Source organism: Rhinolophus ferrumequinum, chromosome 8 (assembly GCF_004115265.2).
Source record: "Rhinolophus ferrumequinum isolate MPI-CBG mRhiFer1 chromosome 8, mRhiFer1_v1.p, whole genome shotgun sequence".
Lineage (NCBI taxonomy): Eukaryota > Metazoa > Chordata > Mammalia > Chiroptera > Rhinolophidae > Rhinolophus > Rhinolophus ferrumequinum.
The window spans coordinates 52,790,691-52,806,191 of NC_046291.1; the positions used below are offsets into that span (position 1 = coordinate 52,790,691).

General features: G+C 31.3%; 1 protein-coding gene across 8 annotated transcripts in view; it reads right to left on the bottom strand.

Moving 5' to 3' along the window:
- The window catches only part of DYNC1I2 (dynein cytoplasmic 1 intermediate chain 2), a 45,721-nt gene that overhangs the window by 17,356 nt on the left and 12,864 nt on the right, over nucleotides 1-15,501 (bottom strand). For 3 of the 8 annotated variants that reach the window (XM_033112625.1, XM_033112624.1, XM_033112626.1), the window contains 4 exons: nucleotides 15,302-15,319; nucleotides 14,482-14,572; nucleotides 8,638-8,697; nucleotides 6,367-6,482 (listed from right to left, as the gene is read on the bottom strand). In XM_033112625.1, coding sequence (XP_032968516.1) covers nucleotides 6,367-6,482; nucleotides 8,638-8,697; nucleotides 14,482-14,572; nucleotides 15,302-15,319 — 285 coding nt within the window. The remainder of the gene's footprint in view (nucleotides 1-6,366; nucleotides 6,483-8,637; nucleotides 8,698-14,481; nucleotides 14,573-15,301; nucleotides 15,320-15,501) is intronic. The other 5 variants (XM_033112627.1, XM_033112628.1, XM_033112630.1 and 2 more) reach the window with 3 other exon arrangements.

A 15,501-nucleotide genomic window follows, 5' to 3' on the forward strand; every position in this document is an offset into this window, starting at 1 on the left:
TCGCCACTCTCTTGCACATTGACACTTCCTTACAAAGCATGCCAATTACAGCTTTTGTGCTACTTAAAAAATGAAAGCTTTTTTTGGACAAAATAATCACACAGAGAAACAGAAAGACAGTACTCCTTTTTAGATGAATTCTCATATACAACGGATTATTAATCTCAAAACAGTATAACTGGTAACAATTCTACATTGCTCAAACATCAGAATGAAATACTACCATAAAGTCACCTGCAGGTGTAACGTAATAAAATAAATTACATTCAAATTAAAAGTTGCCTTTTAGAATAGGATATTTACATCAATTAAAAATTAAGCCTGAGAATACATGTATTTTTTCCATTTCCTGCTAATACCATCAGCTATCCTGATCAATTCTGTTCACTAGTAGGGTTCTGTACATAAATCCTAAAACCAAAGACGGATTTTGTGCCGCCCTGAACAGGCCATTCTTGAGCGTTGTGAATTATAAATTACAGCCTCCTACCCACATCATATTCTCCTCCCTCCACTGTGTTGCATTATACGGCCTCTAAGTACCATTTCCAATGACAGGTGTCAAATTCTTGTCATAATGCACATGGTCAGTACTTTAGTGCTAAGTGACCTCATAATCTACATATTTAACAGAAAAGATCTTGTTTACAGACACTCTTTTCTTTCAAAATTTAAAATGTAGATGAAGTATGTTAGACAGTGATCTACTATACGGCAACTGCCATGTCTATTTGCCTATATAGATTATTCTAGTTGTAGCTGAATGATGAATATCAACTATTTAAATACATGTTTTCAGGATTTTATTTTAGAATGAACGCATATACCTCCCTTTCTACATAGATTCAAAACTGATTTTAAAAGTATGATAGATATTTAAACCCAAGCTTTGTAAAAATGATTAAGCTAAATAAAATTTCAAGGAACATAAAAACAAATGATTTGCTATTCCTAAAAACTACACAACATAATACTTTTATTACAAAGTTGATCTTAAGCAATTATCTATATATATTTGGTAAAAATGCCTAACATCAGATTAGAGAATGTTCCTCTGAAACAAATATATTATACGACTCTTATTAAAAACTAATACAATAGTTTCTAAAGGACTATTAATACCACCAAAAATAATAGTATTTAGAAAATTTTAAAGATCTGCTAAGCAAGTCCCTCTTACATGGTAAGCTGTAATATATTTAAAAATGAAAAAGACTGCAACAGAACAGGAAGACTGAAAAATGGGACTGCCATGTCACATCAATTTATTGATGAATATTCATTGCAATATGCTAAGTGGTTAACTCCATGCTTTCTCTGACAGGGAATCCAAGGTTATAAACTGAGCAGTAAAGAATGCATAAAAGTAGCAGTTACTTTTAAAATGACAAATCTCTTGTCAATGAATGCTAAGACTAGGTTTAATGAACCATTGAATTTTTACTTTGAGTTAACATCAAAATTGTGATGTATTTTGGTGAGATGGAAAGAAAAGCTGTTCTGTAAATTAAGATGCACCTTGAAATAACACCGCAGAATGAAATTCCAGTTGTTGGAATAATCTGTTAAAATGGAGTGGGTTAATCAAAGTTAAATCATCTGTGAAATGGGTGGCTTTTGTTAAAGTGAAGAAAGGAGTCTTCGGAGCAAGTTTTCTCATCTGTCTGTCATATTAGTTAAGAGACATCTAAGCTAATAAGCCTCAAAGTACACTTTGAATTATTTTAAAATATTACAACTCATTTAACAGGTAATATGTAAGATCCCAGGAAATCCTCACTAAACAATGATACTTTTTAATCTATCACTTATCACAATTAATCTCAATATGAAGTGAAAAACAAATCCTATCATTAGTGTATTAATTTTGTTTAGGAAATACATTTTTGTCTATAAGTTTGTTATGTAGTTTCATTATACTGATGTACCCTATTTTAAGATAGTTTAATATCCTATTAAGAATTCCGAATTTAAAAAGTAGTCCAATTATTTATGGTACAAAGGAGTTGACACTCCGTTCTAAAAATCAGGAAAAGTTTTTCATATAAAATATTATTTAATTTACAAAAATTCAATGTGAATAACTTCATAAGCACTTTCCAGAAAAATGAATATTAAAGGAAAATGCTTCAATCATTACTTTAAAAATACAGGTTGGATATGATTTTTCCTTTAGTATTTTCAAAATAACCCTTTCTTTTCTGGATCAACATCATTTTGAATCACTTCATTTTCAATCCTTTTGTCCTTAATTTTATCTTCTTATACCTTACTCTTTAAAATCAATATTAAGAAAATTTATATTGGGAGAAAGCTTCATTAATACATTAAAGGAATCCACTCCTTTTCTTTTTTAAACATCTATAGTTAGATGCAAGATCACTTGAATTTCCTTAATAATTTAGATCTTCAACAAGGAAAATATATAGTAGACTTTTTAATCAGAAAATATTTTGAATACAGATCTAATGCTAATTTGGAGGACATATAAGAAAGGAGTAATTAATTACACTATTTACTTTAACACAGAATTTCTCTCTCTACATGGTCTTTTTTATATATAAAATTCAGATTTTATTTAGGCAGTATTAGCATCATTTTATATAGATCCTGTTATCTGTGATCTCATAAATATTACATTTTTCGGAGGCCATAAATTCAGATATGCTGATTAAAGTCTTTCAATCAAGATTAAGAACAAATGCTTCAATTTTCAATTATATTTATATTCTCATAGGTTCTGTGAGGGTTAAAACTAATTTAGTAAGTGTGTTATTTATTCCTGAATTTTTCAAAAATACATTTTAGACAAGGGTAATATTAACCATAAGACCCACAAATTTAGTATAACTTGGGAAGCATGGATTCCAGATGTTAAGATCATACAATAAAAAATTAAGATCTATTTACATATAATACTTTCCTACACCTTATAAATGCTAATCATCATGTACCTGAATAAAAATATCTGCTACTAAACCAAAACCAAAAATAATTACAAAACACACACACATATAAGAAAGGGGAATAGTGTAAGGAAAACAGCATTTCACTAAAACTCAAAAGGCAGGTTCTGGTTGAAGCCCTGATTTTCTCTCACACTGTTAACACATGTTCATCAATTAACTTCCTGGGGCCTCGGTATCCTCAGGTGTAAACAAGATTAGATTAGATAACAGGATTTCTTCCTCTTTAAAAATCTATTTCTAAGAATAGCAAAAACAAAAAAACTCTATACTGAGAGGTGGGTAAGAAAAAAATAATGATTTTTCAAAAGAGTTAAAAACTTGGGAAGAATGTAACTTTTCCAGGAGTGTATCTGTGGGCACCACACTCCTGCCATGTGAAGCTTTTTACCTGTGGAGAACAAAATTGACTGAGGTCGCATGTTCCTTATCAATTTCATTCACAGTAGGCGCTTTAAAACAGCAAAGAACCTCAGTTCAGAAACAGTACTACCAACTTACAGAGTAAACACGAAAGCAAGAAGATGGCTAGAATAGGGGGAAAGAAAAACAACACAGAATAAAAATTGCTTTTTAAAACAATAAATTCAACCATTTTTTAAAAAATGGAAGAGTTAAATCTAAGACCAATTTTTATCTTCAATTTGGTAACTCACATTACTTCTGCACTGATTACACTGCCTACCCAAGTTTAATTTACTGTCTGTTACACTCAAATTGTGATTCTGGCAATTTTGTCTCATGGTGAGTTTTGGAATTTGTTACATAATTCTTCAACAGGAACAAGCCAGGCTTAGTTTGAGCACCACTGTATTAAAGCAATGGATAAATACAAGTATAGTTAAGCACAAAATGTTTTCATTATACAACCTTAATTTCAGTGTTTTTTCTTTCCCTCTTTCTGAAAACTTGCACAAATTGGGAAAAGAAACTTAATGTAAGAGACTCCAACATGAAAATAACTGTAACGACATAGAAAGGAAATGATCTCATTTTTTAAATTAGTTTCGGGTGTACAAAGCAACATAGTAGACATTTAAACCCCTCATAAAGTGATAACGCCCCCCTGAGCTACTACCCCTCTGACATCTTATATAGCTGTTACAATACCATCGACTATCTTCCCTATGTGGTACTCCACATCCCGTGACTATATATACCTATATATTTAGTTATGGTTGACATTCAATATTGTATCTCATTTTTATAAGTAAGTACCTCCAAAGGCTAAGGATGGCCTCATGGCATTTGGATACATTTCTCACTCTTCTTCCCCCAATCTGAAACTAAGAAAACCAAAGAAAGAATAATCTAGCACTTTCATATATAGCACACACTCAGTAAACTTGTAGAATCAATGAATACTTGTTAGGTTGCAAATGAATAAACATGGACCTTTATAGAATTAACATCTATGTCTAGTCCACTCATGAAAAATTTAAAGATAGTGGTGCTGACACAGGCATACCCATTAGAAACTCGGTTCAGTTCACCTATCCTGTCACTTTCATCTTCTATCAGTGAAAAAAAATTCTGTTTAACACCATGAAGATAAAAACTGTTTATGTATTATTCTTAGGCAATCATTAAAAAATGATATTATCCTGATGCAGATATACCAATAAATAAGGTAACTAAACCATGTTATCCTTTAATGAAGTGTTTTTCAAGGTATAGGTCTAAAGCAACAAATTTAGTACACCCTGGTCAACATTTTAAAAAATGAAATATATTAAGAGAAAGGAAGGTGCTATTTCATAAAATTCTTGTTTTAGTTATACCTCTGTATCTATGTTTGTACAGTATTATACGATTAATTGAATTTCTTAACATACTATCATACAAGCATGCAAGTGCTGCTACAGTGGCAGTATGAGAGAGAGAGAACACCTTGGACAGTCAGACTTGCTTTAGAATCTTAGCTACTAGCTATGTGACCTTTGATAAATGATCTTGTTTACCTTCAGTTCCTTCATGTGCAAACCAAACCAATCCTTAACATTCAAGGTTTTGGTGAGAGAATTAGAGGTAAAGAGTTTCACACTGTACCTGATATGTAGTAGGCACTCTTGCTGCTAAAATTTTCAGTTATCAATTTAAACATGAAGTGTGAAGAACTGTTACAAAGGAATAGCTAAAATAATATATTGGAAAGATGCTAAGAGGTTCGATTTTGTTCAAAGCATTCAGAGGGATATATAGAACACAAAATAACAGCACATTTCCATCTACATAGTATGTCATCATGGAATTCAAAAAGACTATAAAGGAAATAACGGTTTCATTTATGTATCTAAGAGCAAATAATGATTAGGATATAATATAGACATTCAAATCAAGAACTGAAACTAATCATACTTTTTCACCCAATTTCATCAATAATTATATTGTAGCATTAACACTGGAAAATAACCTATTTTCTCAGTAGTTAGTTCCAGAATAAACACATGAAAATAAATATCCCAAGCAAGCAAAATCATTCTCCTGAGGAGGTAAAAGCAATTAATTCCTTCCCCAAATATTTATTGAGTACTTACTATAGGCCAGGCACTACTCAGTCTAGACATAACAGCAATGAAGAAGCAACAGTCCTTATTCTCAGGGAAAATTTGGCAAAGCTGAAGTATGATGATGCTAGAAGCCTTGCCCCAAATAATTTCCAACGGAAAAGAATACAGTTTACTTTGTGCTTCTGGGTCATCAGCTTATCTAACAAATCATGATTGTTCTAATTTTTTAATTACTTACAAAATAAAAATGGAAAAAAGAATTTTTTAAAAAACACCAGTCTTATATTATGTAGCTATATATTCAAATTAGTTCAAAGGCAATTAACTTACATGTTCACATTTTAAAATTTATATGCATCTCAAAACTAAGCAATTAAAAATGCAAATTTCAAGTAAGGTATAAAACCATATGTGTATATGGTTTGAGGAGAAAGTTTAAGAATTAGATCTAGATTTGTTGATTAATATGGATAGTAATTACAACATATTAGAATACAATATGCACTACAGAAAATAATTTACATGATTTCATTCACTGTGGATATATGCTCTTTTAGGAAAGAATTATGCTCAGTGACACAGAAATAGAACATTCCTAAGCTCTTCTGCTTCTAAAACAGAACAAAATAAAAACTGAATGACTTAAACTTACGTCAAGAAAATTAATAATCATGTATATAGCTTATACGTTATTAACTTTTAAAAGAAAAAGTTTTAAAACTCTGAAAAACGAATACATAAATATAGAAACACTAAAGCATTAGTTTTATGATGCTTCCCTAAGAAAATATGCCAAAAAACAAAAACAAAAAATGCAGAAAAATAAAAAAACAATCCACTTATTAAACATGGGGCCTTAAATGACAATCATATTAAGGACAGATATTCACCTTCTTTGGGTTGAGCCATAACTGGAGTCTGAGTTTCCTTTGTATATGTCACGATTTCTCGAGGAGGAAAGTCAACTTGTGTAATTTTAGCCATTCCAAGTTTAATAGGTCCTCGTCTAAATAAAGTGAACACAAATGTTTTTAAATACAACAAATGATACATTTAAACACATCAAACCATGTTATTTTGGAAAAGTAACAATTAAACATTGTGTACCCAACATTGTAATTTAAATCCCTGTTTTACTCAAGATATTTTAGGTGAAGGATGAATTAGCTTTATCTTAACAAAAGAATTAGAAGGTAGCAAAACCAAAAGATATTTCTGAATCATTCAAGGTGTTTATTTTTCACTCTAAAAAGGCAAATAATTTAGTTTCTTGGAGCAAATGTGTGGGCAATAATAGAGTAAGAGGATAGAAATTTCAAAGTGGTCTGCTGAATATGGTTGGTTATGGACTATGGTTGGTTTTGGCAGAAATATGATTCTGGACTTTTTTGACGAGTCAGATAACATGGACCTCACTCAGATACCTTCACTATTAGGAGACTTCAGCTTTATGACTGAAAAATGGGTTTCTATGGAAAACCTTTTTTTCTACATATATTTTACAGAAATTGAGAATCATGCAATTTAGATTTTAAAATGAAATATTTAAACTTAAATCGCTAATCTCTGCATGGCCCATACTGTCCACAATCCAAGTATGGATAAACTACAGTGCAGGTATTTTATACCTAAACTAAAACAACAGATCTTTTGAGTACCATAAAACTACTAAAGTTACTTCTATCTTCAGAGGCGAAACATTCTTTTTTGGTAAACAGAAGAAGAGTTGTGGCTGAGGAAAATGGACCAAAGATATTATTAGATATTTGGGGGATCTTGTCTTGGTTATCATACTAGATGTTTAAATCCTAAACCAAATAAAGCATGCATCCAAACTCCCAAAGAAGTTCTCAATTATGGAGCTGTCTTAAAAGGATATCTAATAAAGACATTGTTGTGACTTCCAGAATATCAAGCAAGCGGGATATCTGAAATTTACATACATATCATTGGTATTATAACTTTTGTTTATATAAACATCCTTTTAGAATCCTGTACAAAAAAAGGATAATAAAATTAGTAGATTTAAAAAACTGATTTTCTCTAAAGGTCCTAAATGTGGGCCATGAGAAATTTTTAATGTGTTTTCTACTTTAGGAATATCTTAGCCTTAAAAAAAGAAAAAAACAAACAACCATAATCAAAGAATTAAGTGGGAAAATTTAAGTACATGTAAAATAATCTAGTATTCTAAGAATAAAATTTGAAATAAGAACCATTAGATTCTGATTTTTAAAATGTAAACCATATGAAAAGCGAATCACTCACATATCTAGGGAAAATGGTCATGCCAACAATATTATGAACAAGTTACTAACTTGAATACATATAAGGTTTAATAGGTAAAAAAAATCACAATATTAGAACAAACAAAATAGTCTAAGATTTAAAGGTAGAAGGGTAGGGAGGTAATACCTCACTTATCCAAAAACTAGTTTAACTGAGAATAGGAAACAACTGGGGTTCGGGAAGCCTCAGGGCAGCCAATAGAGAGGCTTTTTAGTTAATGTACAAGAAGCTCATGTACTTTCCTTATTTGCCCTAATTCAAGGCATATTTACTCTTACTTTAGACATCATTCTAAAGGTATTGGTCATATGTTTTAGAAGCTGCAAATTATGAAGGGAAAATAGCTATCTCAGTCAGGCACAATGGCAGCAGCAAACATATTTTGCACTGGAGACTAGAATAAATAAATGAATGAATAAATGAATAAATCAACAGCAATCTGGGACCATAGTGTAGAGACCAACAGCTCTGTTCCACTCAAAACCTTAGAAATCATCAGTGAATTTTAATATAGGGAAATAAATTAATATTCATATTGAGTAACCCAGAAAAAGTTGAGTTACATGTAGAATATGTATTTTAAAAAGCCTGGGAAGTTTGTAATACATCTTAGAAAAACTTACATCAAAAATATAGAAATAATAAAAGGAATCCGGACACTTAAATAGGTAGACTTAGGGTACTTGGAAAAATCACACACAGACTATTTTTTTCACTGAATTTTAGAGGATAAATGAGGTGTCACAGTAAAATATAACTCTTTTCCTAACTATATACTGCATATTAGAAATTTAAACAAAATAAAATTAGGACAGTTTCACAAAGAATCAAATTAATTATAAAAGAGGGAAGGTAATAAATCTATTCAATACCCCAAATCGGAATCTGAGTGAAGCTGAAGAACTGATGGATCTGTATCCCAATGCAGCGTCCTAAATGGTTGTAAGACAACCATGAAGCATTAGCAGAAAAGGCCATAAGTTAGTCAAGCAAATACACTCTATGAATAGCTAAAGTACTGTTCATAATTAAAAACCACATGTTCTAGTTAGTACCAAAAACACACCAGGTATCACTCAATGCTCTAGTGCATGCAACAAGCATAATATGGTTAAAGATGCAAACATACAACCCAGAATAGTTAAAAGACAGTATTTTCAGATTATGGGAAACTAACATTGCACGATAATGGATAAGAACAGCCAAGCATACAACAACCTAAATAATACATTATTTTTGGATGATAAGCTAGGCTATAAAAAGTTTAAAATTTAAGCTTCCTAAGGAAGAAAACATTAGTAAAAACATCTTAGTTAACATATTATAATCTTGCCCAAAGCATTAAATGTGTGCAGGAAATTGTCATATTGCTAAAGGAAATGAGTCAACACATAAGCCTTTCGGTAAGAAAGCCAAAGACTATTCCACTGGGATACAAAATAGCTAAAGTTTCCAAAATGTGACCCTTACATAATTTATGGGTTAAGCACTGCCTTGGGCTTATATGTCATCTGCTTTAGAAAGCAGCTGAAGATTTCTGTCTCTAGAAAAAAACAGATTTTTCCCAGAAAAAAATATTTTATGTTCAAAGGATTTATCTAAACTTTTAGAGAGTATCAATCCTAAATAAATATTCAGTTGTACTTTATTTAGCCTTGTCAACTGGGTAAATACCTTACACAGGAGCTTTTCCACTTAAACAAAATGTAGTCATTAGTAGAACAAAAGGTACTTTATCACACTGGCCTTCTTATAGGTTAGCGATACATAATTATATACAGTACCGCATGATGCTCATAGTCTTTATTAAAAAGTTAAGCACAATACATTCAGAGCTACCATTTTGTCAAAATGTTTCTCACTCGTATTAGTTATGTACAACTAAAACTGCTATAATATTTAAATACCGTGTCTCCCCGAAAATAAGACCTAGCCAGACCATCAGCTCTAATGCGTGTTCTGGAGCAAAAATTAATGTAAGACCCAGTCTTATTTTACTATAATATAAAACCGGGTCTTATCTAACATAATATAAGACTGGGTCTTATATTAATTTTTGCTCCAGAACACACATTAGAGCTGATGGTCTAGCTAGGTCTTGTTTTCGGGGAGACAGGGTACAACAAATGACTTCTATACTTTATTTGCCTATAAAATTTATCAACAAAAACAATCTGACAACTTGAATTAGAGGAATTCTTCATTTTAAAACTATAAACATCTTGGGATTTAAACAGTATTGTGTGTATGCAAAGAAAGAAGAGGCCACAGTGAAGATTTACTTTGTCAAAGCAATGAACAGCAACAAACTTAGGCTTTGTGAAATCAGAAACGGATCTATGAGAACATTTCTCTCCAAGGAATGTTCTGTCAACAGCCTTTACATTATACGAGAGCTCTAGCTGTTATCAATTATGTACAGCTCCTTGTTGAGGATGTCATTTTAGTCTAAAATCAAGTAAAACTTTGCTGCAAAATATAGTCAGTACAGAAAACACACTGCACAACATATGGGATTACATTTATTAAAGGTATCTGTAGACATATAAAGTAAAATTCCAATATAATCCAAAAGCCTGAGAGATAAACTGGTCAAGAATGGAAAAAAGGAATAAGAGGCATGGATTGCCCAATTAAATAACAGCCACCACCTAAATTTTAGAGGTAACAGAAGTGACTGAGAAAGTGAACTAGAACCCTAATGAAATATAGCTTCCTATTCTCAAAGTTAGAGAAATATCCCTTTTCAAGACCTTTCATTTTTTTACATAAATTACCACCAGGCCCAACAGAAATTTTTGGCGTTTAGAAATAGTGATTTTGATATATTTCGATATCATATTTGGTAATGTCTAACATATCTCTTTCCTCTCTCCTAGTATACTAATCTTAGACTATTTTGGCTGTTTCACACATCTTCATGCATTTTCCTATGATATTTCTTTCTTTTTCTCTTTATTCTTTCATTACCATCATGCCTACAATTTGAGTGCATTCTGTTTCATTCTCAGACCCTAGTATTATTTTCCAAAGTCATATATTTAGAAATGTTATTATTTTATTGCTAAGGGCACCAATTAATCAACAATATTAATTATCTTTCTACTATGAAATCTGGAGATGATTTAGTGGAATTCATAGTTTTCTACTCGTGTGTGTTTGTGTGTGTAATGAACATACTCAGTTCTCTTGAAAATTAATGTTTAAAGTGAGTTCAAAGAAGAGAATGTATGTATTAAGATTAAAGATATATCGCCTCATTCAAAAAGGATTTTTTTCCTGTCCTGTTAAACTTAGAAGAAACTAATTTTGCATTCATTCTCCAATAAAAACAAATACTACTAAAGATATTTAAATACCTATTTTCTTGTTTTACAACTTATCATTAAAAATCTACACTTGAAACCAAACACAAGTTAGCACACTATCATTAAACCTTTTCAATACAGTAAACAACATTCTTAATTTTAAAAAATTAAAGTATAGTTGACATACAATATCATGAGTTTTAGTTGTACAATATAGTTATTCAACATTTACATACCTTATGAAGTGATCACTGCAATAAATCTAGTAAACATCTGTCCCTGAACAAAGTTATTACGATACTATTAATTATATTCCCTACCTGAACATTACCTCCCCATGACTTATTTTATAACTGGAAGTTTGTACCTCTTATTCCCCTTCACCTTTTTTGCCCATTCACATTCCCCTTCTCTGTGGCAATCATCAGTTTGTTCTCTACATCTATGAGTCTGTCTGTTTTGTTTGTATGCTTTGTTTTTTAGATTCCACATGCAAATGTGATTATTTGGTATGTCTTTATCAGTCTGACTTATTTCACTTAGCATAATACCCTCTAGGTCCATCCATGTTGTCACAAATGGCAAGATCTCTTTCTTTTTTTATGGCTAAGTAATATTCCACTGTGTGTGAGTGTGTGCGTGTGTGTGTGTGTTACGTCTTCTTTATCCATGTATCTATCGATGGAACTTAGGCTCTTCCACATCTTGGCTATTGTGAATAATGCTGCGATAAACTGAGGTGCATATGTCTCTTCAAATTAGTTTTCATTTTCTTCGGATAGATACCCAGGAGTGGAGTTGCAGGGTTATATGGTAGTTCTATTTTTAGTTTTCTGAGGAAACTCCATACTGTTTTCCATAGTGGTTGCACCAATTTGTAATCCCACCAACAGTGCAGGAGGGTCCCCCGTTCTCTACATCCTTACCAGTACTTGTTATTGTCTTTTTTATAGCTAATCTGACAGGTGTGAGGTGACATCTCATTGCAGTTTTTATTGCATTTCCTTGATGATTAATGATGTTGAGCATCTTTTCATGTGTCTCTTAGTCATCTTCATGTCTTCTCTGGAGAAATGTCTATTCAGGTCCTCTGCTCACTTTTTAACTGGTTTTTTGATGTTGAATTATATGTGTTCTTTATATATTTTGGATGTTAAACCCTTATTGGATATATCATTTGTGACTATCTTCTTCCATAAATCAATCACATAATCACTAGAGAAAGTTCCATAAAGGCAAGGGCCATGAACACTTTATGTGCTATAGTAACCTACATAGTATTTAACGTTAAATTGACAATTCGATGAGTATGTGTTCTATATACAAATATTTTCTTAATAGTATTTACTCCCTCTACCAATTTACTATACTCCAGTAGGTCTTTAATCTCTAGGTTCCCCAGTGAAACTCAGAAGGACATGTTTTAATTCATATTAATTATTAAAACGAAGTAGATGTTATGTAGTATTTTTTAAAGCAAACCTGCTAATACTGCATTAAAATAATCTTTCTACTTTTATTCAAAATCAAGAAAACGGGAACTCAGAGTGAATATAGTCTATTATAAACACAAAATAATGTATACTATCAAATAAAGAAATTTAATAAATATAATAGCTTTCTTCTATTTGGGAAAATATTTTTACCACAGTAATGTTGTAGAATGAAAAAAAAAAAAAAACCCTTCACTTGAAAATACCATTTGCTTATTAGCAAAGGAATACTAACATATTTGTATAAAAACACAGGTATGAATTTAAAAAAATAAATTTAGCCTTAAAGATAAATGTAAACTAAATAATCTATAATACATACTTTTTTATAAAGTAACATTATTTCTAAAAAGAATTTTTTTTAAATGATAGAGTTGTCATTTATCTCTATTGACAGTATTGCTTAGACTTGCAATTTTGGTTCTATATACAGAACAGTTTTGGAAAGCACATCTCAAATTCAAACTGAACCTTTTGTGCCTTCTAATTATTAATGATAACCTGATTATTCAGGAACTGATTAAAGTACTAAGTCTATGGATTATCTAGCTCCCTCACTCTTCTTTTTTCTTGCTCTGTTTTTAGATACTCATTACTTGTTTGTAACTTCAATCAGAGGGGGCCAGGCACAAAAAAGATAACACTTCTCAATTTATTTCTTATTAAAAGGTTTATTAAGAAGGACATGTAACTTCCTGGTCCAAAATAAGGATTCTGAATAAAGATTTTAACTAGTTATGTTTAATTTCAAAAGTCAAAAAGTATGATACTGTTAAAGACTTGTTATTGTTTTATGTGGTGAGGGAGGGAGGAAAGGAGGAAGAGGAATAAGTAATACTTTTCCCAATATAATCTTTAGGAAGAAACTGAAATCTTACTGAACTTTTGAAAAGCAAGAACCAACATGTGTGTAGGACCCTAAAACAAACATGAGATAGTTTTACAAGGAAGATGTGAATTCAGGAAAATTTGGCAGTAAACACCCTTCATTTTTAATTAAGGTATAACTGACACCTAACATTCTATTAATTTCAGGTGTACAACAACATAAGGATTCCATATTGTACATACTGTGAAATAATCACCACAGTAAGTCTAGTTAATATCATCACCATACAGTTACAAATTTCTTTCTTGTGATGAGAACTTTTAAGATCTACTCTTAGCAACTTTCAAATATGCAATACAGTACTGTTAACTATATCACCATGCTGTACATCACATCCCCATGCCTTACTTATTTTATAACTGGAAGTGTGTACCTTTTGACTCCCCCCTTCACCCATTTTGCCCACTTTGTCCCACACCTCTGGCAACCACCAACCTGTTCTATGTATGAGCTTATTTATTTTTTAAGATTCCACATATAAATGAGATCATACAGTATTTGTCTTTCTCTTATTTCACATAGGATAATACCCTCAAGGCAGCAAAAACACTTAATGTTTCCTTAACAGTTATTCCTTATTCTTGATATTTTATGTGTTATTTTTTCTATCTTAATTAGACCTACTGAATTAATAGAACAGAATTGGGCTGTTTAACTGGATTGTTCAGATTTTCAATTACTGAATGGGGAATTAAGCACAGCAAAGAGGTTTTACACAGTTCATAACCAAAACAGTCACATAAGCAATATAAAGATTGCTTAAATAGAAAATGTTTAAATGAATTAACACCTCTATTTTCATATAAAATAGTTAGCATAAAATCAGTTAACTATTCAGTACTAAGTTAATGAAGTATGACAGTTAGAAATTGTAAAAATTTTCCCTCAATTTACAATTTCTATGCCATCTAGATTTCAAAATATTAACTAATTCAACATAACTATTTAAACTCCCTCTAAATCACTGACAGTATATGGGCATAAAATGCACTCTATCATTAAAATATTAAAAGAAAATTACTATACCTAGATCCCACCGCACCATCTCCAGAGTCTTGGCTTCCAGCTTCACTTGGTGTGCTCACAGATTTGGAGGATGGAGACATAGGAGGAGGGACTAAATAGTGAAATAGACAGGTATCCGCTGTTACTACACGGAGAGGTTGCTCAGCTTATGACGTTTCAAAAGTAATTTAATATGAAGTAATTAACAAAAAAGAAAAAATAATGGCAAACCAAAAAACAAAAATACACGAATGAAAATGAACAGTAGAAAGAAGAGGAGAAAGACAAAATTAACAATGCATGCTGACAATTCATGCAATTTCTCTGGCAAAATGCATTTGGGCTTTATATTAAAAAAAAAAGCAAGATTATAGATGGATGCATCTTCATCTCAGCCAACACCAAATGTGGGCACTAATTTTCAAAGGAGAGCATTCCTTCTCCTCTTTCTAACTTCTCACTTTTAAGATAACCAGATTATATATATTATTTATAATTGCTGTCAAAATCAAAACTCTGAAATATGCTTCAAAAGTCATTTGACTCTCAGGTTTTCAGACATTTATTTTTTAATGTTAATTTTTGTCTAACAATTTTTCTTTCAAAAATAAACATCTTAAATGATTTAATTTTTCCTCCACCAAAAAAAAAAAAGGGGGGGGCCAATTCAGAGAAATGACTGTTGCTAAAGGAATGGCTCCTTTAAAATTTCCGTTAGTTTCCAGCAATTTGGGTGAAAAATGCAAACAGGCCATAAAACAGCATGCGTTCTGGACATGATGCATAACATAAAGTGATGCATGCAACTGAAACAAGGCAAGACTTATGGTAACTTCCTTACCCCAGTATTCAGAAAAAACTGAAGTGTACAGACAAAGATACAGACACCCAAAATATTCTTAATCCCTTCTTATAGAAAAATACACATTTTTCATAGTATATAAAACAAACAGCAAATGCTTTCCCTTAATTTGTTACTTTTAACATTCTATACCAACAGTTGAACGTGCATATTTCATGCTATTACATTTGTAAAACTTG